This window comes from Athene cunicularia (assembly GCF_003259725.1).
Source record: "Athene cunicularia isolate RWA chromosome 13 unlocalized genomic scaffold, athCun1 chr13_part1, whole genome shotgun sequence".
NCBI classification, from domain to species: Eukaryota; Metazoa; Chordata; class Aves; order Strigiformes; family Strigidae; genus Athene; species Athene cunicularia.
This window is the reverse complement of record NW_020799117.1, coordinates 20,741,521-20,768,526: the sequence shown is the minus strand read 5'-3', so window position 1 is coordinate 20,768,526 and position 27,006 is coordinate 20,741,521. Positions and strand designations below refer to the sequence as shown.

Below are 27,006 nucleotides of genomic sequence, written 5' to 3'. Positions count from 1 at the left end.
GGAAGAATTATATGGTTGTGTTGTGGCACTATGTGAGCTGAGAGAAAAGTGAATGCAACTGAGCCAAACAACAAGAGTAGTAGGTTTTGGGACACCAGCTCCACCTTGGGGCCATGTGGGACATGATTTACCTGACCAAAGTGATACAGTAAAGCCTCCCACAGAGACTCAAAAATACACACTGGGAAAGCACATTGTCCTAAGCCCACTGATTCTTGTGAAAGTGAAGGAGGCATCTTAGGAAGTGATTCTCTCTTGAAAGAGGATGTCCATCACACCATGTCCTCAGAACCCTTGTAAAGAAATGCATGATGTTCCCATGAGAAACGCTTCCTCCTTCAGACCATGGTTCTTCCAGGAAAGGGAGAAGGTCATGTGCATCCTGGGTGCATGTGTTTGGTTGCCTTTAGCTGGTAGTGTTTAGAGCTTGGCTTTGAGTATGGGGTGCTCGGTGCTTGTCACTATTCCACACAAATGATGCCTTTGTTTAGTGGCTAACCAGGACAGGGACAGGCCACAGCTGTCTCTGTGTGACTGCACAAGAGATCAGTGCCACTTCCCCAGCAGGCCTGGGGGTAGGTCACCCTGACCCTAGGGCACCAATTCACAAAGCAGCATGCATGAGGGAAGTAAGCCAGGAGCATCATGTCATGTCTGGCTTGGTCTGTGGAGCAGCCCATATGTAAGCACACCAAGTCATGCCAAGAGCAGGGGCAAAGACCAAGGCTGTAGTATTTCTGCCCCTGTCTCCTCCCTGCTGCTCTCTAGCCCTTTTGTGAAGTCCTTGCACGGACCAATTGCTGTACCAGAGTGCATTTCCATCTCGCTGTTGTGAGGTGATGCATGGAGACTAGTCTCCTAACCTTGAACAGCTCCAAGACACAGCATTGTTTTGAAGTAACAGCAAGCCACCAGGCTACCTGGTACACAAGAGGGTGCTGTGGCTGTCTGAGGTGTAAGGAAAACTTCATGTGAGTGTTATTAAGTCAGAATGCCAAAAATGCTGTACTCATTTGTAGTTACGGTGTTTGTTGAAGAACTTAAGAGCTTACAGACTGGCTGGGAGTGATGGCTAAAGACCTCAGGACAAACTCCTGACATGACTCTGATCAACTAGGAGCAAACTAGCTCTGCTTGCCAGGGTCTCTGCCCCATTCTACAATGGCATCAGCACAAAGCGGAAATTCTGATCTTTAGAAAGCCATTGACAAAACTTCTTTAAAGCTAATTCTGTGGTGATTGTTTCAGGAAAAGCTACAGTTTGAGGAAAGAGAGGACATATAATTTTTTTAAAGTATCATATGCAGTTGAAGGAAGCAGGTGTTCTTTAAGGTCCTCAGATATAGCACCTAGCCTTGGTTTTGCAATGGGTGGGCTGCCAAGACACCAAACACTGAAACTATGTGAGAGGGGAGGTAATCGTGTCTGTCTGACTGTTGTGTATTTCAGATGGGATTCATACACTCACCTGTGCCCTGATGCTGCTGAACACAGACCTTCATGGCCATGTAAGTAGTACTTGGAGATGCATCCTTTCTTTTTTCCTTCCCATTATAAAGATCTGTCACCTTATACAGGATATGTTGCTAGAGAATTGAAATAGGTTGGCAGAGAGTACTCTGACCAGCTCCAGGGGGGATTTTGGGTGCCAGACCCAGACCTGGGGACAGTCTTAGTGTCACACTCAAGCCAAAGGCATATTCCCTGTTGGCATCAGTCATCTTATACAGGCACAGACAATGCAGCTTTCTTCCCAATATGCATCAGCCCTGTCCCAGGAGCTCTCATGGGGAGGTCTTCACCACTGGTCTCTGTGTGACTGGCAAACAGCAGCACCAGTTGTGCTGTTATTTCTTGTGGTGCAGACACCTGAGGTTCCCCTCATCCCCAAAACTGTTGCGAGAGAGTCAGTGGTTTCATACAGGTGCAGATTTGATCTTTCCTTCCCCAAACATGAACTAAGTCCCAGCTGTTCCTTTTCCCCACAATATAACAGCCAGCCAGTTGAGAGTTGCATATCAGAGAGGCCTCTGGACAAAGCAGGGTGAGCAGAGCCCAGTGCCCAGAGGTGTGAGTGGAAAATGGCAGAGGCTGTAAGATCATCTCTCACCACCCTTTAGAGGCTCTTTCGGGTAGCATAGGTTGGATTTGTTCTTAAAAGGTCAGCCAGACTGTAGAGAGCAGAACATAGTGGAAGGAAAAAGAACTGCAGAGGTGAGATGGGACTGAGCAAAGGGAACAGCACTGGGACGTTGTGTACCCTTGAAGACCCCCGCTGTAGCATACATCTGGGAGTATCATGGACTCTGTGCCCTGTTCAGCACTGTGGAAGGCTCTAGGCACCGCTGACCCAGATCTCCTCCCTGCTCACCAGCCTTATGTGCAGGTGTAGAGTATGGCTGTGAGCCTCAGAAGGCTGTGCTCCCTTTCTGGGGTAGACCATCTCCTCAAGTCTAAGGTCACTGAAGTATCTTCTTCCGTAGTCCCTCCGAGAGCTCAGACCTGGAGCCACAGACACCCCAGAACTTGTGTGAAGATGGAGGGGGGTATGGGGAGATGCCTTGTAGTAGCATCCTGTGCATGTGAAACCTACACATCCTTTTTCTGCCCCACAAGCCCATGATTTCCAAGCTGTATTGTCCAAGTCCTCTTCTGCTTCCAGCTGGTAATAGTTTGTTGTGCATCTGCAGAAGCTTGCCCTGATTTTCTCTTCATTAGCTTGTTAATGAGGGGACAGTAGGCCATAACCTAGCCCTTTTTTTGCATACTGGTTTATAATAAGCTTTGAGAGGAGCCTTTTTTTGTGAGGGTGGGAAGAGGACGCTACATGAGTGCTCTTCACCTATGATGGCAAAGATGCAAAGGCCATCAACTTCACCAGTGCCATCCCGATAGTCCACCTGAGAGATCTTTCCCATCATTACAGCACAGATGCTGCCTTCATGTCAGTGGCAAGGTTTGAACACAGCAATCAATGAAGGGAATTACTGGTGTCTGCAAGATCATCCTCTCCAGATGTGCAATGTGGCCTGCACCAAGCTGGCTACAGCTGCTGTGGCCACATCCTTTGGGGAACAGGCAGCCACTGCATCCATTTCCACCCATGTGGCTGCCAGTAACTTGTTCAGGCAAAGTGTCTCTGCACACGCTGGGATAGCAGTGGGTCCAGCTTCTGGGAGGGTCTCACAAAGCATTCATCCTTCAGCCAAAATTATCAGAGCCAAAGACATATTTTCATCAAAGCATTTACTGCAACAGCAAAAGCAGCGTTGTGGCAAGAAGGCAAACTATGCAACTTCACTCCAAAATAATCTTGTTTTCTCTAGTTTTTTAAACTAAAATATAAACCCAAATATGTCTCTGGGAATATAGAAATTATTGAAAAGGCCAAAAAACCCCTAAACCTCCAAAACCTTACCATTTCTGGTTTTCGTTAGCAAGCTGACTAAGAAGAAATGATCTCATGCTCGGGCAAAGAAAAAATAGCTTTCTTTTGACCAGGTGTAGAAATGCCTGGGTTTTTGTTTGTGGTTTTTTGTTTGTTTTTTTTTTTTTTAATCTTCTCTTTAATTTTCTGCATGTGTAACATTAATTTCTTCTTCTCCTTCTCCTCCTTTTTTTTTCCCTTCTGCTCCTGGAACCTCTCTTTCTGCTCTTTAACCCTTTACCAGGTGGTAAGTGCAGTCATTATAGTGTTTTGCTTTAAAGTGCTGGCATTTGACTTGTTTTTTCTGTGTTAAAAAAATAAGGATTTTTGTTTGTCTGGATTCTTAAATGGTTGTGCAGTGTCCTTCACTACTTAGCAACCCATTAGCAGCTGACATGCATCACATAAAATTCTTGTGTAAAGAAACCTCCATAAACTGCAGTGTACCTGGGACTGTGTGACTTGATCTCTCACAACTTTTTGTTAAAGGTGCTGTCATGATATTGCATTTCACTTTTAATTTTATTTTCTTTTTTAAAATTGTGTGTGTGTGTGTTTCAGTGGTTTACTGTGCATTGCCATGGAGTGGGAAGTTCCTTTGGTTAGGTAGGAAAGGGTGGTTGATATCTCTCTGTAAACGGGCAGTTCCCTACAGCACTGTCTCTAGAATGGGCTGGTTCACCATTCCAGCACTGAACATCACATGTACTGAGTCCAGACTTAAAGGTAATGAGACTGGCTTTAAAACGTAAGATTTGCATCTGGCCACACTGGAGTTTTGCCTTAGTACTGTTGATTTTCTACCAGGTTCACTCAGAACCTCTTTCCAAACTGGCCAGAAAACTTACTGTCTTTAAAATGAGACACTCCATTTTCATAGAATCGCCTGGAGTTGGTATTCAAAAGCCATCAGTCACCAACAAACATGACAAGCCTTGTAGTATAATCCAGGTTGTTGCAACTCTCTACCTTGCTCTGCTGGTGCTGTTTGAGCTGCAGAAGATCTTATGACAAAATAAAATACTCCTCTGCTCCATCCCTGACCCTTGGAGACAAAGCTTTGGGATGTATCCTTTTCAACCGTCACTGTTATTCCTACTTGTGCAGAACTGCTGGCTGTGGAAGGACAGTGACAAAGAACACCTAGGCATGACCAGCATTCATGGTTGCATTTTGTACTTTAGCAAAGCCCAGCTTCTAGAGTCACATTGTAATGTGACAAGCTTTAGTGTTTAGAAAGCAGGCCAGCAGCTCTCATGGCCATTGAACAAATGGGATCCCTGGCAGCTCCTAACTCCACATGTCCATTGCTGTTAACCTTACAAACCCTGTGACATTCTCCTTACGCCAAGCTTACAGTCTGGTGTTAGCGATACTGCTGGGAGAGCTGAAGAGCTCTGTGATACGAGCAGCTGTTGGTGTCACTTGCAGAGTGACACCAGTCTGCTCACAGCAGCTTTGCATGACCCAGGGGTCATTGGTACCCAAAGTCTTCAGGTTTGTTCCCTGCAGCGGGGTGGTTTTGTTGCTGCAGCCTAGAATACATCCACTACCACATCCCTTGGGCCAGTCAGATCAATGACCCTCACTCCATGCTGAAGTATAAATGTAGTTGTTCAGGTTTTTTCCCCTGAAGATGCATATTTGGGAGAGGTCAAATACTCAGCTCCAAATACTCAGCTCAATACTCACCTGCTCAGCCTCCTAATACTGGGATTTGGCAACAGCCAAGGAATGCCAGGCTACACCCCAGAGTCTTCTGGAGGTGGATAGAGTCATCCCGGCCACTCCAGGAGATGTTGCGCCATCATCTTGGGTGAGTCAGCTCAGCAGCAGATGGCTGAGGTCCAGAAGAAGCAAGAACCCAACTGTAACAGGGGAGTTAATGGGTTGAAACAACAGGATGACAGGATCAGCCCTGTCTACCCACCATCAGATCAATCTCATCCTTCCTAATTTATTCTTATGCACTCTAACCACCATTGTGCACCTTGTCTCTGCATCTCTCCTCATATGCTGTCTGCTCCCATCCACCTCTGTCCCTCCATTCCCACACTGTCAATACCCCTTCATGTAACTATCCATCCCTTCTCATCTGTTATTATATCACTGTTCTCTCGCTCCCCATCAAAGCACACCATGGTGCTAGCTGATTGTCTGACAGTGATTTCTCATGCTTTGCTGCATGGCCTGGAGCAAGCAAAGATGGGATGAAGTTCTTTTCTTCCAGGGGGACATATCAGGAATACTAGCCACGTGTGGCTGTGAAGCAGCCTTGCTGGCTGGTTCTATTGCTGGTAAGTGGCTAATGCACCACAAAAAAGCAAAATGCCCCCATCTGTGTGACTGGCCAGAAATGAAGACACATCTCCCTACCCAGAGGTCCCAGTTCAGCAAGGGACATAGAACATCTGAACACTGAGCTCTGAGGTGTGCAGATAACATTCCCCTGAAGATTATGTCCACATGTGATGATCTTGCTGAATCAGCAAGATGGCCTACTGTGTAAGAAGGCACCCCACTCTGCCTTCATAGTGGCCATTTCCAGAGTTGTTCCTGGGATTCCCTGTACTTGATAAATACTGTTGCAATGTGCGAAAGCTCAGACAGTCCCTGGTGCTGGTGCTGTTGATAATGAGGCACTTGTGATCACAGAACTGTTTCTTTGCAAGTGTTGATCAAGTGAAGCTGCAAAGTCTGAGTCTTGAAGTGGTTTTTGTTTTCTCTGTTCAGCTCATGTTGATTTGGAGGCACTTGAAGGACTTTGTATTTGAGTGGTTGGCTCCATCCTGTTTCTCAAAGCAGCAAACTGAAGTGTTAAGCTATTGTTGACTTGAAGTTGTATCGCATCTGAGCCATCCCAGCATCCTGTGCTCAGTCCTACTGACAGCCAGCCTGAGTCCTGCTCCTGTCTCTGCAGTGCTTCTACAACCCTGTCCAACAAGCTGATTCACAGTATTCGCATCCTTGCTGGAGCTTTATCATCACCTCTTCTGGTTGTCAGAGAAAGCGCATGTTTTCATCCTTCTTGATTGCTCTGCAATTAGCTGCTTTTCCACAGTGTGGCTGCTGTCTCTGAGCTCAGAGAGTTTCTTGTGCAAGAGAAAGAGACAGATCACAGAATAAAAAAGAAGCCATCTCCTGGGATTAATATATGTTCTGAATGCAATATGTGAGAAACCCAGAGAAGGGCCTTCAAGGCTGGTAGCTTAGGCCACTTTATCTCACTGTATGCACTCACTTCCTAGAATGTGTTGATCTCTGCATTCATTGCTGGGTCACTGCATCAAGATCTCTGCAGGGAGAAAGACCTGTGCTGTGCACTCTGCTTTCCTGACTCAAGCAGGGGTAGAAAGTCACCTCTCTGCACAGAGTAATTTGGTGCCTCAAGGTCTCAGGCAACATACCTACCTCACCTCCAAATTCCCTCCCTTGTGGAGGTATGTTACTGCTTTTTTTTTATGCCCTTTCTCACCCTCCTTGCTTTCTCCATCCACATGCCTTTGTACTGCTGGATGATTTTTTGGGGTTTTTTGACTGTAATTCATCAACCAGCAAGTACACAAATCCCTCTTCCCTCTGCTGAAAAAAACTAGCATGTCTGCAGGTTTCCCTGCAGCTCTTCTGCAGCAGGTGTACCCACTGAGCACTAGCTGGCAGTAGGCTCTAGCTATGGAGTCCAGTTATGGGCATCAGCCCTGGGGCTTCCCATGAGAAGGCAAAAATGGTGGAGCCTGTTGTGCTGTGCTGTGTCTCCAGGCACTGCAGATTTGTAACAGTGCTTTATTCCTCTTTTCCTTGATCTCTCAAGGGTGCCAGCTAATCTGGAGCTGGCGCTGACAGGAGGCATAATTAAGAGCATCACACAGAGCTACTCAAAGGCAGCACCGGCTCCCTGTGTAGGTGAAGAGTATGTCTGCACACATGGATGACAGGTGTGGGGAGGGCTGCTGTTGGCAGATCATGCTCTCCTCTCTCTGACTCCATTGTCCACTCCATGCGATGTCACCATGGGGTCTGTCCTTGGAAATTTCACTCCAGGGTGTGAAGACTGCAATATGACATGGCACTGGGGACACCCACCTTTCCTTTGTGGTATCTGACTTCCTTTTCTGAATGCTACAGTTCCCACTAACTCCTCCAGACCTTTGCCCCAGTCCTCTGGAGAGGTAGGATTGCAGGAGGAGACTTGCCCCCTGAGACTTGCAGGCTGAGAAAGTGACTCAGCTGGCTGTGGTGTGGGGTGAAAGGTATGGGAAAACAGATACCACAGACTGATATCAAGGATGCCAGATGACCTGGAAGCATCAGCACCAGAGTCTTGGCAATTGGTGATGAGTGTGTTCCAGGGTGCGAGGCTCTCCCAGTGCATGTGTATTGCTGTCACATGCCACAGTACTAGTTCATGCAGTATTAGTAGCTAGATCATCTATTTTCATAATGGCAATCAAAAATAACAGTTTCTTTGAAGGATGAGTCATTGCCCAATGCTGGCTGTCTTCAGGTGCTGACACTGCATGCTCACACAATTTCACACACAGCAGGCTTGGTTGGAGACCCAACCAGGCGTTGAAATTTCAAGGCAGCCTGAGTCTTGAGTTTTGAGACACAGACCCAGTACCAGGACGAACCTGAAGATCAGAGGTGAGATCACTTAGAAAGTTTGGAGAAAGGGCTGGAGAGGTTATTTTCATGTGTTTTATCTCCACCATTAAAAAAAAGACGTCATTTGAAAGATTTGGGTGCTGGCATGAACAAATAGAGAAAAGAGACCAATAGCAAATCTTGGGGCAAACCAAGGCTTCACTGCTACATATGAAATTGTTCTTTAAAAGAGACTCTCATTAAAGTCAAAACTCTCCAGAAGTTTAATGAGCTGCTTCTTTGCCTTACAGAATATTGGCAAAAAGATGTCCTGTCAACAATTCATAGCAAACCTGGATGGGCTGAATGATGGAAAGGACTTTGCAAAGGATTTGCTGAAGGTAACAGGATATAGACAGTGGGATACTGTCATTATTATTGTAGTACCACCTAGTCCTGCTGGGACACTCTAAGCCCTTGACTAAGCATTTTCCAATGCACAATTGTTTCATTAGCAGAATTGTAACTCACGTGGATAGATTCTGCTAACTTGCAGTGCGCCACTAGAGGTCTGTTCTCTGCTGGTGTTTTATGCAGATTTGTGGCATATCTGCCCTCAGAGCATAGCAGGGGTTCCTTTCCCCCACAGTAGCTCTGTGATGTACCAGACAATGCACAGAACAGTGTACCCTCCCCCACCCCCAAATATGACGTTCTGGCACTGATACTTTTCTCTGCCTTTGCTTCCATGTAATTAGACGTAGTGCTCCAACACAACTAGTTCAGTACCATGGGATACATGTTAAACACCTCAGAGTGAGTATTTCCTCCTTCCATGTAGTTTAACACTACCACTGTTTCCTGCACCTGCTGCAGGTCCAGCAACCTGACCTGGATTTTGCTATATGGAAGGAGGTTGAAACACCCGGTGCCACATCAGGGGTGTCACACTGTGCTTTAGAGAACACTCGTGCCTCAGCAGACATCACCCTACCTCACCCCTCAGTATGGTCAGGGCCACCTCCACATTCTGCTTTCCAAGTCCATTCCTGCTTTCCCACTGGCCCAGGGAAGCCACTGGAATTTTGCACAGGAGGAACTGAAAAAGCTGATCCCCAAGGTCATTCATCCGCCTCTGCTTCTCAGGGCAGAGTTCAAGCCTCCACTGTCCCTTTCCTCGAGTCGAGACACTGAAGGTGTCTCTTGGCATACCCCAGAGTCTTCCAGAATTAGTCAGCATCCAGAATTAGTCAAAAATGCCATATACAGGCTCCTGAGCAAGGCTAGCTGCCACAATCATCTGTTGCTGACATGTCCAGTCCAATACCTAGCATGGTGCATAGACAAAAAGGTGTCTAGCAGGACATCAGTTGTCCTACTCACTGGTGAATACTTCTCTGGGACAGTTCAGCAAGGAACACAGACAGGGTGTGGAGGAGATGGTCTCCACAACCTAGACATGTCTTCCTTGAGAGACACAGCTAATACCATGTTCTTGTTTCAGACACTATATAACTCCATCAAGAATGAGAAGCTGGAGTGGGCCATGTAAGTATATGTTAAGCATTTCAGAGATATTGTGTCTTTCAAAGTAGCTGACAGGTCTCGAGTCATCTTTTTAGCACCAGTAGCTCCCAGAACATTTCCTGCAAAGTCCTTGAGCACTGAAGTCCCTCTTGTAGGCAAGCTAGGTTTATTTATGGCTTAGAGATAAAATCAAACAGGAAGGATGGTGGCAGTCTGTAGATACAGGGTCAACAGGCATGATCTAAAGGAAGAGAATTGCCTCCTTGTTTACTATTCCACCTATAAAATGCTGGTCCCTGTCCAGGTGCTTCAGATGTCTTTGCACAAATAGCTCAAGTCTGGGGTTATTCTGGTCACTGAGACTTTTCATCTCTTCTATGTAGTTTCTTCTGGAAGTAGTATAAGAGAACCACTCAGGCAGAAAGGTCCTTGTCCAGCTTCCTCTTCAAAGTATGGTCAACACTTTGAATTGTGACCAAGGATGGTCAGGGCCCATTCATTCAGATCAGGATGCTCAGGGCTTTGTTCAATTTGATCCTGGAAACCTCCAAGGATAGAGAACCCACAGCCCAGCTGGATCCATGAACCAATGCTTAATTATTCTGAGAGTGAAACTTTTTTCTTATCCATTTGAAACCGCTGTTGTTTTGACTTAGGTCTCTTGTCCTCCTACCATGCACCATAGTGAAGAGCCTGGCTTTGTCCCCTTGTTAACCTCTTTGCATGTATTGGAAGGCTGCCATGAGTTCCCCCAAAGCCATCTCTTCTTTGTGTTGAACAAGTCCAGTTCCCTTAGTCACTTCTCACATTTGCAAGTGCTTCAGCCCTCAGGCATCTTGGTGGCCTCTGCTGAACTCTCTCCACCTTGTTAATGCCCTTTCCTGTACTGGGGGCCCAATACAGTTTGATATCAAGACACGATGTAATAATTGTGGAGTACGGGAGGGTGATCATTTCTCTTAGTCTCCTCACTGTGCCACTGTTACACAGCCCAGAATGCTCTTGGCCTCTGTTTCTGCCAGGACACACTGGCTGGGTCCTGTTCATCCTGATGTTCACCAGGAGCCCCAGGTCTTTGCAGAGCTGCTCTCCAGCTAGTCAGCCCCAGCCAACCCTTCTGCAGGACCACTTCACACCAGTGCACTACTGGGGTGCTGCATTTAGTGAGGCCCCTGTCCCTCTGAGTAGTGGCCCTGTACCTCTCATTTTCATGTCATCCACAAACTTGATGAGATGTACTTTATCTCCTCCTCCAGATCATCAGTTTTTACCCTGAAACAAGTCTAGGAGCAGTTAGCATGGTGGACTGCATGACAGGTTCACACAGCACCTTCGTCAGTCCTTCTTCCCCTGCTCTGCTACCACCCCCTGCCCAGAGCACAGGCCGGGACCCTCAGTGAGGGGTGTGCTGTGCTCTCCCACCCCAGCACCTCCCCACTGCTGTCCTAGGGAAGCCCATGACAGACCTGAGGCCTGAAAATAACATGGTGGGCATCCCTCCCCTCCCCTCCCCTCCCCTTTTCCCTCTCCTGCTTTGCACTGCAGGAACCTCCATTGCCAGCCCATGCCCTGATGGCAGCAGTGCTTGCTGTGGGTCAGTGTCTCCTTCAGAGGGACACAGCCAGCTGGTGGCCCTGGAAGGGCAGTGGTTTCTTAGTGGGTCACGTAGCATCGATTTAACTTTTAAAATAATTTTGTGTGGCATCTGTGTGAGAGGAAAGCAGCAATGCCAGCTCTGCAACAGAGGCCGTGTTGGTGGGTGGACTCAGTCGCGAGAGGGAGCTCTGTAGCTCCGCAGAAGGTGCCGGTGGGACAGTTTATGTAAGAGAAGATGCACTTCAGCAGAAGTGCTCTCTGGATGTGGGCAGTGGTTACACAACACCTGCCAGCAAACACTCCCTGGCTCAGGAATATCTGAGGGGTGTCAGCCCGCTGGGATCCTCCCACAGCGATGCAGGTCCAGTTGGCAGCATCTAGTTCCCCTCCTGCCCTCCTCCACCCACAATACTTGTATCCTTATACCCCATCATTTACCCCACACCGGTCTGGGACCTGCCTCGCTGCAGGGTGTCTTGCTTGGTTGCAGATGGACAGTGCATCACGAGAGACTCCTCAGCTCTGCTGTGGGACAGGTGCTTCCTGACATGGGGTACCTGGTTTTCTTTCAGAGATGTGGCACTGAGCCGTAACCTTGCACAGGCAAGACCCTCTTCTCCCTGCTTGCCTCTGCCTTCTGTCCTTGTCCATCCCAGGGAATGAAATGCCCTTGCTCACAAAGCTCAGTCGTACAGGCAGGTATACCACCATCATCCCAGCAGCAAGCAGGAGTTCAGAGGGTGTCCATCTGATGCAGCTCAGAGAACTGTGACCCACTAACTTCCCATGCAGCTGTAGTGTCTGGGCTCTGCCTAAGCCCCAGGACTCCTGTGGCTGCTGAGGGCTGAGAAATCATCCTCTTTCAAGAGGTATCTGATGCTTTGGCTTCCTGCTTGCTGCAGGTGGGGAAGTGTGGTATTTTACTGCTCATATCGCAGCTGGTGGTTTCATCCCTGGGACACTCCTCAGATGAGGTTTGGTCCCAATCTAGTCTGCAATCTAAGGTGACCACTCATGCTATTTAGACACTGACATGTGTCACACAGGGCAGAAATTCCTTGTTTGCCTTCCTTCCTTAATGTCCCAGGGACACTGGGAAATATTACTTCCCATACAGGTTCTAGTTTCTATGAACCAGAGTAGGTTTTACTCCAAACAGGAAGAGGCAGGCTTGGAGTCAGTGGACACATCCCTAAGCTGCTCAGCTCCTGCTGTCCAGGGTCCAGGACAAGGAGATCTGTGAGGATAAGTAGGTTTTATGGAAATGAACAACATTCTTTGCTCTCTGACGGCCCACCCTGAGGACACAAATGGGGAGCTGATTCCAGGGTTTGTGTTTTTTTGATCAAGTGGCCTATCTCCTTAATGTCCGAAGAGCTTTTGTTGCTCAGAGATGCAGAGGACATTCCTGAAGCTCCTTCAGTATCTAGGAGACCCCAGGAGTTGCCTCTCAGAGGCTGAGAAATCCCAGTGATTCCTGGTCTTCAGCAAAAGACCTTATGCTCTGATTTTAGGGCACAGAATTGGAGAGTCTCCCTGTAAAATGCTTGTAGGCCTCAGCAAGGGTGTGTCTATAGTTTTCTGGTGTTCAGACAAGCACCCATTCCCTTACCTGGTTTGAATAACTTCACAGTGGGACCACTGGGACAGTTATCTGCCACCCACACTTCTCCCAGCTATGTCCAGATCACCGCCATTGGCACAATGTGTATTACAGTCCCTCCATCTCCTTTCATTTTCTTTCTCTGATCAGTCTTTTAATAAATAGTACTCTTTAAAACCAAAGCAGATAGGACACACTGTGACCCAACTCATGTGTCCTTCACCCAATCTCTTCTCTGACTTTGTTTCCAAGTGATGAGGACGAGTTGAGGAAATCACTCTCGGAGCTGGTAGATGACAAATTCGGAGCCAGTGCGAAGAAAGTGACAAGGATTGTTGACAGCAGCAACCCCTTCCTGGACATCCCCCAAGCGCTGAACGCAGTCACCTACAAGCACGGTGTCCTCACGCGTAAAACCCATGCAGACATGGATGGGAAGAGAAGTACGTGTTAACGGGGACAGGAGATGTGCCCCAGGCAGTACTAGAGCCTTCTCCCTGGCTCTCCTGCTGAGGGCACTTCCTCATGGCATCCCAGGGAACACAAGAGAGATCCCCAGATCCATGAGTGCCAGGGCATAGGGAAAGGAGGGTGTTTTGAGGCATTTGTAGACATGAATGTTTTCAGAGGGCCTCAGTCTCCCCTTCTCACTGCCAAAGGAACCTAACAGTGCCTGTCCCACACAGACAGATCTGATCTTCCATCCTGTTCGTGGGCATAATCCTGAACCACACAGTCTGAGCAGTTGGGTGAGGCTGGTTCCACAGCAGTTGTTGACCCCAGTCCTGACCTTGGGGACAATCTGATCTTCGAAGTTTTGTTCCTGTCCATATTCTGCCATGTGCTGGAAACAGCTGCCATGTGTTGGCTGGGCAACAGGATGCCTCATAGCTCTGCTGTCAGGGATATGGGACTACAAGAAAGGTAATGGAGAATGTATTTGGGAACTGTTAATGAGCAGAGGTTGATGAAACTTCGGATAACCCCTTTTGTTAATTGATATGATTGGCCCAGTCACTGCACACTGCAGCCAGTTAAAAGTCTTGAGTAGAGATTACCACCAAAGGCCTCCCTTGCTTCCAGCACTTTCTTAATAGCCTATGCCTGGAGGATCAGCTGTTTTGTGGTGATGTAGATGGCTCCCCTCACCGCCCACCCCTCTTCAGCTTCCAGCAAGCTCTCTGTCCCCAAGTCCATCAAAATGGCTGGTGGTAATGCTCCCTCCTCAATGGAACAGAAGCTGCTTTATCCAGGGTATAACTGCCTAACTCATCTGAAGCAGAGGAGCTCAAGGAATGCCTCTACTCCTCAAGCATTTAGTCCAAGGAACATGAACCTGGGTTTGGAGGAGCAGAGAATTTCTGCATGTGTCCACTGGTACCCCTATAGCAGCTCATCTCTGGTTTTGACCTGCTTGTGTTCCTGCTGGGAGGCTACATCTCCCAGCCCATGTCTCTCAAACACATGTCTCTGCAGACAAGCCACTTACAAGCAATAGCTTGGAGGTGTATGAGGTCTGGGCATCAGTGCATGCCTGTGGTGGGTCAGCAGAAGGGTTGATTTTGCCAGAAATGTGAAGGTCAAGCAGCACTGGCAGAAGCAGGCATGTATAATTAAATGTTTTTCCTTTTTTAGCTCCCAGAGGAAGAAGAGGTTGGAAGAAATTTTATGCTGTGCTTAAAGGGACCGTGCTTTATTTACAAAAGGTAACCGTGGTGGACTATCCCATTTGCTGTTTCTTGCTGTCTCCAAAACAGTCACGCTGTCCTAAGCAGGAGAACTACAGATGCAGGTAGAGGTGAATCCATGTCCTAGTGCATCCATGGACATTTATAGAGCTCCTCCAGAGAGCAGTATACAGAACTGGAAGATGCCATCATCTTTGGTGGTGGTGTTCATGCTAAGGGCACTAATCACAGCCTCAAAAGAGGGGCATGCAGGAAGAAGTATGAAAGAGGGAGCGTGGAGGCAAGGTTTCCTCAGAAGTGTCCCAACAAGTAAGTAAGAGGTGTTGAGGAGGATGAATGAACAGATGATATGGAATGGGTGAAATAGGGTGTTGGTGAGACATGCAATAGGAAGCTCAAAAGGTGAAGCATCAAACCACTCGTATCTTGCCTCTTGTTTTATTTGCTGGCAGAGATCTGATTATGCGCAGCTTCACTGAGTCTGGTATGGACTGTGCTTAAAGTTTATCTTCTTCAGGACCTAGCTGAGCTGGGTCCTTCCATGGGCTGCCAAGTGAGACTTTCTGACTCTCTTCATCTCTGTTCTGTGGCCACCTCTACTCTTCACAAATATAAATCCCAGGTCCTTATGGGAGGCAAAGTCACCGTGGAAGAGCTTCCTTGCATTCAGCACTCTGCCTTTCAAGACACTTGGATGCTGGGAGGATTTCCATGGATAATCTTTTCTGTGGGAAGATCCAAGGAGCCTAGATAGGGGTTCACTTGAATGTCAGTGTGAGCCAGCCAGGGATGCCAAATGTTTGTTCATCATGCAAGCATAACCCACTGAACTAGGTCTGAACTACCTTAGTAGCGCATGTTGTGCAGTAACCCCTTGAACTCACCTTGCTGGAACAGCACTCCCTGTGGGTAGATCTTCCTATGTATTGCAGCATTATCTCCAAAGCAATGAGAATAAACAAACATTGGATTATATAAGAAAGGTAGAAAGATCCTCGGGGCAGCACAGAATTGTGACTCAGAGCTCGTAGCACACCCTAATGATTCTCATGTTTTGCAAGATTCTATGGCACATATCAAAGCCAACAGAATCTGGCAGCAGCTGATCGTAATTTACACTATGGGTTGCTCTTAGCCAAGTGGTATTTTTACAGCCTTGCCACTCTCTCCTGCAGCTGAGGAAAGCTACAGCTTACAGGAGAGCCAGATCTTCTACAGCCCTCTAAGTCCATGGTGCTCTTTTTATATCTCAGTCTCTTGACTCGTTACAAGTCTCCACATGGAGTCCAGCGAAGTGGTCTTCATGCTGACCATGGATGGTGCATGAGGATTTACCCTGTACAGAGCTACCATCAACATTTAATTTGATGGCAATTTTTCTATGGAAAAAAACAAGCAATTTCATCAAAATCACAGGAACCATTTGGATCTAAATTCATTTTTCACCAGGGGCTTCTAGGGCATGTATCTTGGGATGCGTCTGTAGAGGGGGTACATATTTGGAATGAAATACATTTTCAAGACAGAATTTTCTTCTTATGCTGGACCAAAATCGAGTTTACTGAAGATTTTCTTGGCTGCTTGGACAGCACTAGAAGGAGCTGAGCAGCCAACAATGAGTGTCATTGCTGCTGATGGGGCAGAGGCATTGGGTTTTCTTTGCTATACAAGGCTAGCAGCAGTAACCTTCAGACTGTTTTATTAGCATAGTTCTTTATGTTAGTACTAGGTGTTTAGAATTTTAAAAGAGGGTGAGGATGAAATTGACGTGGAAGTTGGAAGACCAATGTTCTTATCTAGATGACCTTCAGGAACAAATGGTTAAGAGACTGAGGACTTCCTTTATGGACAAGGACTGTAGAAGCAAAACACCTAAGATTTGGCTAGGTTATGAAAGTGTCTGGTAAATAACAGCCATGACTGATGTGTAATTAGCAGGAGTGACTGGAATTACCAAGGGTGCCCCAAGAAAGTAACATATGGAACAACAGCAAAAATTAACCTGAGGAACAGTTGGGCAAAGAGGTGTTTTTTAGTCATGAGCTACTGCCAGTCTGTATATGGTCCTCTTCAGAGGATTTCTTGAGCTGGGCTTGGCTGTGGACAGTGTCTATCAGGTTTGCAGGGACAGGACATGAGGATGACACTGTGAAGACAAAGTTCCTGCCCTTCCAATTCCAGACATTTCCAGCACCAAAACAGAGTGGATAAACATCCATCTGCCCTGTCAATTCTTAGTGCAATTTCTTGCCTGTAGGGTGGTTTAAAGAACAAGACCATTGCACAATACAGGAAGAAAATGATGTGCCAGCCTTAGCAGAAGATGCTTGCAGATAAACATAAGGTATAACCTGGCTTGAGTACAAATCACTAGGAAAAGATTTTCTGATGTGAAGACAGAGAATAAAGTACCCACCTGACCCCACCGAGCACAGGTTTAGTGTGTTCCAGTTTTTTGCTCAGACCAAACCAAAAATCTAGGCTTTAATAGAAAATTCCCATAAGTTTAATAGAAAACTACTTAATTTGGTTTTAAGTAGCAAGCTGAGTAGAAATAAGAGTGAGAGGCAGGGAAGGAGGGCCTGGGGAGATAGATGTATAGAAAGGAGGAATGGCAAGATAGGTGGACATTAAATAGGCAGAAGAGTGTGTGAGTGGATGGACAGGTAGAATCAGTCAGAAGCAATTCAGGCAGCAACCATAAACCTGTTGATGTAGAGATGTCACATGTCATTGACTTGCCAGTGTTAATTGCAGGATTAGCATGTTCTAGCATAGTCTGTTGAAGCAATTGCCTGATCCCCTAAAGGGAAGCAGCAGTCTTGAGGATGAAATGCAGGCTTGGGAGCAGGGTGCACCTCTCCTGTGCTCTAATCTGCACTGGGCAGTGACTCCATGGCCTTTGGCAACTTACTTCACCTCTGTGAAATGGGGATAATAACCCTTAATCACCACACATAGAGGGGTGTTGAGAGGAATGATGGAGAGCTATAAAGCATGAGGTGCTTTTATACAGAAGTACTGGAAGGGGTGGAGGTCTTCCCACAGGGTCTGCCCTTGCAGCCCCCAACCATGAAGGAGTTCCCAGCACAGCCCTGAGCCATGGATGCTGTCCCATGCAGGCAGGCCATTGCCATGGTAGTGCTACTTGGAGCACCAAGTTCATGACCAGACTAAAAAGGGTGCGGTGGTTAGTTTTCCTCATTAAATGGTTTGTTTAGATTGCTAGATGTGAGCTGAAGTAAAGGAAAAAGGAAAACCCACTCACAAGCCAGAGCATGAGAAATCTCTATGGCTTCATGTCCATATTCCCCTCACTGCTGAGGGATGGTGCTGAGTCCAGAGGAGAGGCAGCAGGACCAATGCACTGGGCTCTCTCACCTCACCCAGGTGCCCTACAAAGGCAAGCACAAGAGACAGATGCCTTTTCTTGACAAAACGAGCTTTGAGCTGAGGAGTTCGTATTAGTTGTGAATGTCCCACCTCTTGCTTGCAGGGGTGGGCAGCAGGGAAGAGCCAGCATCGGAAGAGTGAACCAAAGACACATGGAGCAATGCCATGGCAGAAGCTAAGCCCAGTCAAGGGGGTGGTTGTTTATGTTTAAGCAAAGCCTTTGTGCAGACAGGTGAGGCACATGGGGAGACTGTCTACACCATCAACATTAAAAGCTGAAAGTGAATTAAATTAATTTAGAACAATTCTGAAACAAAGTGCAGAAGATATTCCCAAAACAGACCTGAAAAAACCTCAATTCCCCTGGGGAAACAAGGGAAAAATAAACATGTCATCATTCAAGGACTGGGGGCTAAATGTAACTGGAATGGTGTGGCACAGCATACCTTTCCCATTTCCCGGTGACAAGTACCTGTGTGAACAGTGAAAGACACATAAGACAAAAATTCAACAGCTTTGAAATACCGGATTATCCCCTTTGCCAGGAAATTTATGGCGGGGCAGGATAACACCATGAAAAAGTTGAGAGCAAGGTTAGTGGTACTATAGTGTGGACAAAACATTACCTGAAGTTCATTCAAATATGATACTGCTTATGGTTTAGTATAAATCAGTTTCTTTGAGATTTGAAGCAGAATTCCTTCACTGAAACAGTCTGTGTTACTAGTATGTTTTTGGACACATCTCTTCCTCAGCAGCCGTGTATGCACACACTTAAATTTACATCAAAGCTCAGAAAGAAATAAGGCAAAATGCAGATAAGCTGCTGGAGGTTTCGGAGCAAAGCTGACATGCTTTGCTGAAGGGCAGTGGGATTATTCTCCGGGGAAAGGCTACACTACGGTGTAAGTGCTGGGCACTACGATGGCTCCAGCCGTGTGTGCATCATACAGCCTTGGAGCTGTTTGCGGAGGATGCCTGTTCAAGAGGACACAGAGGTCTCCCAGCACTGGCAAACATACAGGTCATCACAACTACCACAGCACAGGCATTGAGACAATCATCCTGGTAGAGCCAGCCTGTGCAGGTGTGAGCCTCCAGCACCATCCACTCCTGCAAACACAGCTAGTTTTCCACCAGCAGGGAGGCAACGAGCAGGTAGAGACAACCTGCTTGATTCAACCTTACACTGATTTACTGGGCCCGGTGTTAGCAAAAGAAGATTTGGCTTTTACACCTACATTGATGCCTGTAAGCCTGAAATGAGTAGCAGCAATACATGATGATACCATTTGAGGTGAAGATCTGCATTAGTCAAATGGTTTGTAGCTGTGGCAGTTTCTCCTTGTCACATGCCATTAAGCCTAGCTATTTGCATTGTATTTTCAGAAAGCTTATCTTGAAATAAGAGAACATGGGCATCACAGTCAGATTTATTGATCCAAAGAGCTTCAACATTGGAAAAGCATCCAGAATGGGAAGTCTCTCTACAGTATATGAGGCCTGAGCAGGAACATCTTCCTCAAGCAACTACTTCTCTCCAAGTGGGGTAACATATTAGGTCCTCATAAGGCAAAGCATTTGTTTTTGTTTGATAAAAGGCTACCAGCCCATTCCTCTGGCTACCGAAATCCCCACTGTGGAAAGGTCATCTATACTGCTCCACAGCACAGTCTGTCGAATGTCACCCTGAACAGTGGGCCTGCAGCACCCACCCCTTCCTCTGCTGGAAAGCTAGGCCTTTGCTTTGGGGTTCACCCTTAAGAAGGCAGTTGTGTGAGCCAGGAGCCCATGCCAGACATTTCTGGTCCCTAGGCCCCATGGGATTTATTTGCACAAGGTCAAGTATCACATGCCAGTGAACACTGTATGGCAGCTACTCTCCTGGATGGGGTGATTGCTTCACAAGATGGGGGAAGGAAAGGTTTCAGAAGCTTATGTGCCGTCAGGAGCAAGGATCTGGTTGAGCCACATCCGTGGCTGGGGAGTGCTGCCCCCTGGTGCTCTGAAAAGCGACAGAGTGGAGACCTTTCTGACCCTACACCAGAGAACAGCCTTACTGACCAGGGTGAGCAACCAGGAGACTGGAAAAGCAGGGCTTTTCCATGAATGGCTGGATTTGTATCTCCAGGACACAAGAAAAAAACACATCTTTTTGCAAATCTGCAGAACAGACCAAGCTCTAGCTCGAAAGCTAAGGAAGTGCTGGGACACCACCATTGGGCAGAGCCGCCCCTGTGCCGACAGCCAAGGACAGTCGAGGAAAGCAAAACATAAGAGTGAATTAGTCCTGCAGATTTGCACTGTAACCAGCAGGGCAAGACAGGCCCTTCCAGGGTCACTCTGTCCAGGCATGGCCTCTAACATGATCAGGGGCTGATGGGGCGGCGGTTTGTTTTAGTCACGGCCAGATTTTCTTACATCCACCTATCCATGCATGCATGCATGCATCTGTCCATCCTTCCATCCCACCAGCTGCCCGGAGCAGCTGTTGAGCTGGCAAGGGTGCAGAGTGGGAGGGAGGGTAACAATTTAAGTGGGTAGGAGCTCAGTCACTGGGAAAGCAAAGGGTAAGCACAGGTTTGATCGAACTCCTTTTCTTCCTGAAAATTGCTGTGCCAAGATCATCTTTTCAGAATCCCATGTTTAGTATTTTCTATCTGTTTATAAAATCTATGCATATATAGTTATTGCTGCGTTCCCTACTTGTGTGAAATTGTCATTCAGTCGAGAAAGTAAAGCACAAAAACAGGGAATGCTGCTGCAACGTGCAAGTGCCAGCCTAATGAATTAGATGAGACACCACGCCAAAGGGACACGTGTTCTAAAGAGACCAATCATGGTTCAGGTGGGCCATGCTCAGTCTGGCAACTGCCCAGCAAGCTCAACATGTGCACAGAGGTGTGCTGGCTGCAGGAATTCTGCTGTTCCAGGGCTGCCTGAGACGGTGCAGAACCTGAGCCCAGATCCTCCGCCACACAAAGCTGCAGCACCAGGGCAGACGCTGCCAGTGACTGGGAGTTGCATTCCAGCTTAAGCTTTGGGTGAAGATCTGCAGAAACCTGACCCTGTTTCATGCCTTCCCCCAAAGCCTCAGGCATGTGGCATGTTAGAGATAACTATTGATAATTACGTTTAAAACTTTCATCTCCTTCTTCACATCTACCCAGTGAACTTAATGATGAAAGAAGTTGCCAGATGTTAATTATTATCATTATCAGCTCCTAGCATTTACTGTACAAAGCAGAGCTTTTCTTGGTCTCAGTACTTCGTGATTATAGCACAGAGGGAAAAGCATGTTCATTAAAGTAGCCTGCAAATGTTAGTGTCGTCGTTATCCAATTAATGTTCCTCTTCACAGGATGAATATAAACCTGACAGAGACCTCTCTGAAGTAGATCTGAAAAATGCCATCCGTGTGCACCATGCCTTAGCCACAAAAGCCTCTGACTACAGCAAGAAGTCCAACGTGCTCAAGCTGAAGACAGCTGACTGGAGAGTCTTCCTCTTCCAGGCCCCGTAAGTATCCACTCTTCCTGCAGAGCCTGGACCAGCAGCCTGACCACCAGCCACTGCCAGACTTCCTCCCATCTGGCCAGATCAACACATGCATTAAGGGGACAAACTGTGGGGGAGGAAGGTGCTGAGCAGGAGGTCTGTAGGTCTGTGCAAAGGACTTGGTCATGGAGTAAGAGATTCTACCTGTCACTCTTGGTACCTGGGTGTCAGTCCTGGAGGTCCTTTCTCATCTGTCACCAAGGTGGACTGAGCAGGATGGGCTGGGAGGTAAAGGGCTGAGTAAGGGCTGTCCTTACTAACTTCTCTTGTCAGTCTGTGGAAGAGAGAAAATCTTCATGGTGCATTGAACTAAGGAGCTGATGGTTCCACTTGTTAGCTTTTGGTGGGGAAACTGTCTAAAGCTCATTAAAGAAGTCTCCCCAGACAGGCTATATCTTCTTTGTTCCTTAGTCCATTGCAGATGAAAGTTACCCTGCTAATAATTGCCAAGTGTGGTTGTCGTCAGTCTAATATTTTTCTTGTCTCCTGCTGAGATAGGTGACTTTGTCTGTACATTGGGCTGGAGTACTAATGTCAAGCTAAAGCTTGACATCTGAATTTGTGCAGTGAAAACACAGTTGAAGGCTGGGGGGAGCAGTGTGTGAATAGATCTGATGAGGGACCCTGGGCAGTGTCCCATGAATGACAGAAATGAGGGGTCCACCCTGCTACTGGGACCTCTGTTGTGTGGCTCCCACTCCAAAGAGCAGGCTAACCTTGGCCCTTGCCACCATGCCACCTCTCTCCAGCTCCACAGGGAATGCAGTCAGAGCTGATGAGGAAGGCAGGATTGCCAGGGCTTCAAGAGTCAGACAACAGCCCTGAAATCATTAGGGCACTGTAGAGGAGACACTTAGCCAGTGTTTTCCTGTGTTCACAATCCAGGGTGGCACAGAAATGGCTTCAAAGCAAGGCCACCGATGGCCCTCCTGAGAGTGGGTGGCTCTAGGACTGTTCTGAGCTGGCTCGTCCTGGGTCAGGAGTGTTTACAGACACCCCCTCTCTTCTCCCTCTTCTATAACAGAAGTAAGGAAGAAATGCTCTCCTGGATCCTGCGAATCAACCTCGTTGCTGCGATTTTCTCTGCCCCAGCATTCCCAGCTGCAATCTGCTCCATGAAGAAGTTCTGCCGCCCACTTCTGCCTTCGTCCATGACCAAGCTGTGCCAGGTACTGTGTGAGAGAAGGAGTGATACAGGGTGCCCGGCACTCAGCCAGCCCTTCAGCACACAGCTCAGGCTCAGCCCGTCTGTAGCTCCCCCAGCTCCTGCCTGATAGAGACATTCAGGTGCTCAGGGTGGGAGCAGGGGAGTGGAGTGGGAAACTTGGACAGACCATGGCAAATCCCACTGTCTGGAATGCTTCCTTTGTGGTGGCTGTAAAGCAATCCTATGCACACACACCTGCCTGTGCGGCTATTGATTCTGTCTTGTTCATTGCTTTTTTGTCATCACATCCCAGCACTTTTCTGGTGCTAGTGAGCCCAACAGTAGGCTACAGCCCTGGTTTATTTTATAACATGGCACTCAGAGGTGGCACCCTGTTGTTTCTCAAGCTGAAAAGCCACAGATGAAGGGGGAGTTTGAGTCCCACTCGGTGGGGAAGGTTTTCTGGAAGTAAGGGGCATGGTGCACCAGACCATGGCTGCCTAAGGCTCAGCAGTTAACCAAGAGCAATAGGCAGCTGCCATCCAAATAGTAGCTGTTGTTTGCACTGTACAGGGAAAGCCCAACATGCCTTAGCACCTCCAAAGGACACACTGCCACTGTCCCGCAGCAAAAGGGAGGACAGCCTGAAGTGTCAGGGCAGAGATGCAACTCCTATCTGCTGAACCAGATGTGGCCAGATGTTGCCTTTCTCAGAGCCCAGATGGGGAGGGTACTTTTATCTCAAAAAAGAGTGGGATGAGCTGCTCTTGGGACACTGCTGGTTCTGCCTGTCTGTTAAAGGAAGCAGAGCATTTCATGTTTATGAAGCTGAAGAAGCCCATGTGCCAGAGAAATCCACTCTTGGCACTTGTGATAGATGAGTTTTGATCTTACTCAAATACCTGTGTTTCATCTGCTCCTTATCAGATGAATTTGCAAATGCACATCACACCTTTAGCTTGAGGACAGTAGCTAAGCTTACATCCTTGCAGAGGTAGATTCCACATCAACAGGCAGGCACTGCACTTGGGTGTTGATCTCCTGTGTTTTAATACCTGACACATTTCTCTCGGCAGGAAGAACAGCTGAGGTCTCATGAAAATAAAATGAAGCAGATTGCAGACGAATTAGCAGAGCATAAATTACATCCTGTAGAGAAGAGCCTCAAGTCAAAAGAGGCTGAGGAATACAGACTCAAAGAACATTACCTAATATTTGAGGTAAAGGAACTTTCATCTTTTCTGTGATAAATGATACCATGGCTGATTGAGGGGAACTAAGAACTCCGAAGTGGATGCTGTGAGCCTGGGAGAGCATGAAAGGAGAGAGAAGGACGAGGGCTCTCAAGCTGGATGGGTGTCTTGGGGCAGCAGCAAGCCTCATTGTCTTGCACTGAAGCTAAAAAAAGAAATAACAGACATTTCCTCCCCTCTATAATTTCTAACCAGAGGAGGGGAAAACTGATGAGAGAAATAAAATCTTCCTTTACTGTGCTAAAACTTGATGTTTCCTCAGGTCCCAAGTAAGAAAGTGGTTCAGTTCTCGGTGTGCATCGCTCTTTTTCAGCAACATTAATAAAAAGCTAAGGGATTCCCTGGGAGAATTAACCTTGTTTTGCTGGAAGCCTTTCTGTAAATAAAGCCAAAACCAGATGATTACAGCCTTTTTGACGGTTTAAGTTTAACCTCTCTGCAAAGTCTAAGATGCATTTAATTGTGGGAGAAATTAGATATTTTGTTCCAGTAAGAGCTGAGCAGAAGATGTGAGTCCTGCCACATAGGTGTCAGTGGGGAGAGACTGCTGGAGGCCTCTAGTCCTGCTTCCAGTAGGAGCTTGAATTATTCCCTGTATTAGCCCAGGCTGAATGTGTCATTTTGTGGCCAAGTCTCAGAAATCTTCAAGGATGAAAATGTCCCACCTCCCGCATACCAGGGCTGCACCACCCTTTTGTGCCTGACTCTCCAAAGCCACAGTTTCTGGCTGCTGGTTCCCATGTCTTCATACCAGCACTTCAGATAGTTGCTTGCTGCTGCCTTCTGTTTTCCAGACGTGTTCTGGATGCCTGCATAGAAGTCTTCACCTGAGTGTTTTCTCCAGGCTGCTTTTTCAGTCTGCAAGGAGAAGTTGGCACTTCCAGAGCATAATTTATCTCATCTGTCTTAGGAGATATGCTCTAGAAATGCTTGTTTCTCTGTACTGACAAAGAAACGAGTATAGGCTGCCTCTGAGGTATTAGGGGAAAGGATGAGTATTACACATCTGTAAATAGAGGTCCCATCTAGCCTTGGACTAAATGTGCCAGGCAGAGAGGAGATACCTCCCTTTATGCTGTGCTCTGTGAGGAACAATGTGGGCACAACTGAGCAGTAACACTGGATGGAAACAATGGCAAGCAGAAGTATTTGAATCAATTGAGGGGAACCCCTAAATGAGGAAGAAGCAGATCTGTTGGTCTGATTTCATCTCCAGTATCCACCTTATACAATCAGAGTAGCAGTCAAGACCCGTAAGAGCAACTGGAGAGTCTTACACAACCCTCCTCTTTGTCCTCAAGCCTTTCAACGATGGGTTGCTCAGTCTTTGCAGGCTTTGCACAGACCAGGCATTGTGCTGAGGTCAAACAGTACTGGTTGGGTATGGTTAGAGGGGATCCTGACCATCTAGGATGTGTTTTCCTGCAGTAGGAGATGGCATTGTCTCTGCTTTGCCCGCATGCTGTGGCCTGTCCCTGTTCCCAGGCTCTCTGTTCCCTCTTTCCCTGCAGAAGAGCCGCTATGAGACATACATCAACCTGCTGTGCATGAAGATAAAAGTCGGGACAGATGACTTGGAGAGAATTGAAACCAGTTTCTTCAAGGTGGAAGCTGACGATATTGCTTTGCGGAAGACACATTCAAGCCCTTCCTTGAGCCAAGGACACATGTCCATCAGCTGTAAGGCAGAAAAGGACATTTTTGAACAGAACACTTAACAAGGAATGCGTGCACAGGGAGGATGAACTGGCGATGCTTTGCGGTCCTGGACTAGATTGATGAGCACAATTTTACCTAGGAAATTACATGAGCAAAACCGTAGACGTGTATGACACGGTGATCGCTCTAGTGAAAGAAATTGAAGAAGCTTTAGTTGACACTCTCTGGCAATGCTCTGGCATTTCAGCATCATAGACATGCCATCTCTTCTTCACCCCCAACGGCACCAGTGGCTTTTCTTTCCCTCCTACTGCAGCCTGCACAACAAAGGGATATGCCAAGTTGCTCTTTCCTCCACCAGCCCTCTCTCTCCTCCTCCTTCTCTCCCTGGAGTCCCCACTAGTTCATGTCCACAATTCCAGGCAGTGCAGGAAACTCAGCCGAGACAACAGTCTGTGGCACCACCAGCACTCCCAGACAAGGGCACAGCGTGGCAGGGAGCACGTCCCTCCACCCAGAGGAGCACCGTTCAACACATCGGGATAGGATGGGTGTCATGAGCTAGTCACCAACCGAGAGGTGTCTTCAGCACAGCATGTGGGAATGTCATCTGTCCGCAGCAGGAGAGGTGCCCTCTTGTCACCTTATCCTTTTTATATATATATATACATATACATATGAATATATATAAATAAATATATATATAAGGAAACGTTAATGTGGGTTTTTAACCTCAGTGTGCAAGTGAAGGCAAGCTGCCTGGGGAAGACACTAGGGACCGTGGAGGGTCTGACCAGCCCACCAGGATGTTTTAAAAAAACGCAGTAGCCTATGTATCTTTTTTTTTTCTCCTTTTTTTATTAAGCGAATGGAAATCCCACCTGGCTTTGCTATGAAACATCACTCTCCTGTTCCTGCTTGTTCAGACAAACTGGCCAAGTGGCTGCTTATTTAGCATCCATGGCATCCATCACTTAGGGTTCGAGGCACAATTGGAGCTGTGCTTTGTATTCAGCTGAACCTTTGTGTGCAGGAGCACCTCGACCTGCCCATCAATGTTGTACTTCCTCCATTTTGCAATGCACATACTATAGTCTTTTAAGCAGGGAATTATGTTTCTGTTCCTTTCTGCTGTCTGTGGTCCAATGATTTACTGTTGTGCTAGAAGTGATTCCTCTGCATTTCAATGCCGCTACTGTACTCCCACACTTTATTTATTTATTTCACTGTTTGGTTTTGTCCTTTAGCTCAGATTGCTTTTCTTTCCCCTAGGTGCATTCACAGTAATCAAGTTCCAGTTTTGCAGGATCTTGTAGCTGCTAATTAGTCATTTATTGTTTATATTTTGCAGCATTTTTTAAAACAAAGTAAGATTTATTTGGACCTTTAATGTTCGAGAGCCTACGGACTACTGTTTTCCATGATGGTTCATGACACTAAAAACCTCTGCCCAACTTTGTCACCTCTTCTTTTATCTCTGTTTTTTTGTACAGTTTGATAGTTTATTTGAACTGATGCACTAAGAATCATGTAAAAAAGAATAACAATAAAGCTGAATCTGTTGGTAAAGA

General features: G+C 47.1%; 1 protein-coding gene across 1 annotated transcript in view; it reads left to right on the top strand.

The window, feature by feature from the left end:
* PSD2 (pleckstrin and Sec7 domain containing 2) overlaps window positions 1-27,006 on the top strand; it is a gene marked incomplete at its 5' end in the record, with an annotated part of 44,374 nt that extends 17,368 nt beyond the window's left edge. The window contains 9 exons of the mRNA XM_026858562.1: window positions 1,450-1,508; window positions 8,323-8,412; window positions 9,516-9,559; window positions 12,990-13,180; window positions 14,373-14,443; window positions 21,180-21,337; window positions 22,401-22,545; window positions 23,600-23,743; window positions 25,288-27,006. Coding sequence (XP_026714363.1) covers window positions 1,450-1,508; window positions 8,323-8,412; window positions 9,516-9,559; window positions 12,990-13,180; window positions 14,373-14,443; window positions 21,180-21,337; window positions 22,401-22,545; window positions 23,600-23,743; window positions 25,288-25,494 — 1,109 coding nt within the window. The remainder of the gene's footprint in view (window positions 1-1,449; window positions 1,509-8,322; window positions 8,413-9,515; window positions 9,560-12,989; window positions 13,181-14,372; window positions 14,444-21,179; window positions 21,338-22,400; window positions 22,546-23,599; window positions 23,744-25,287) is intronic.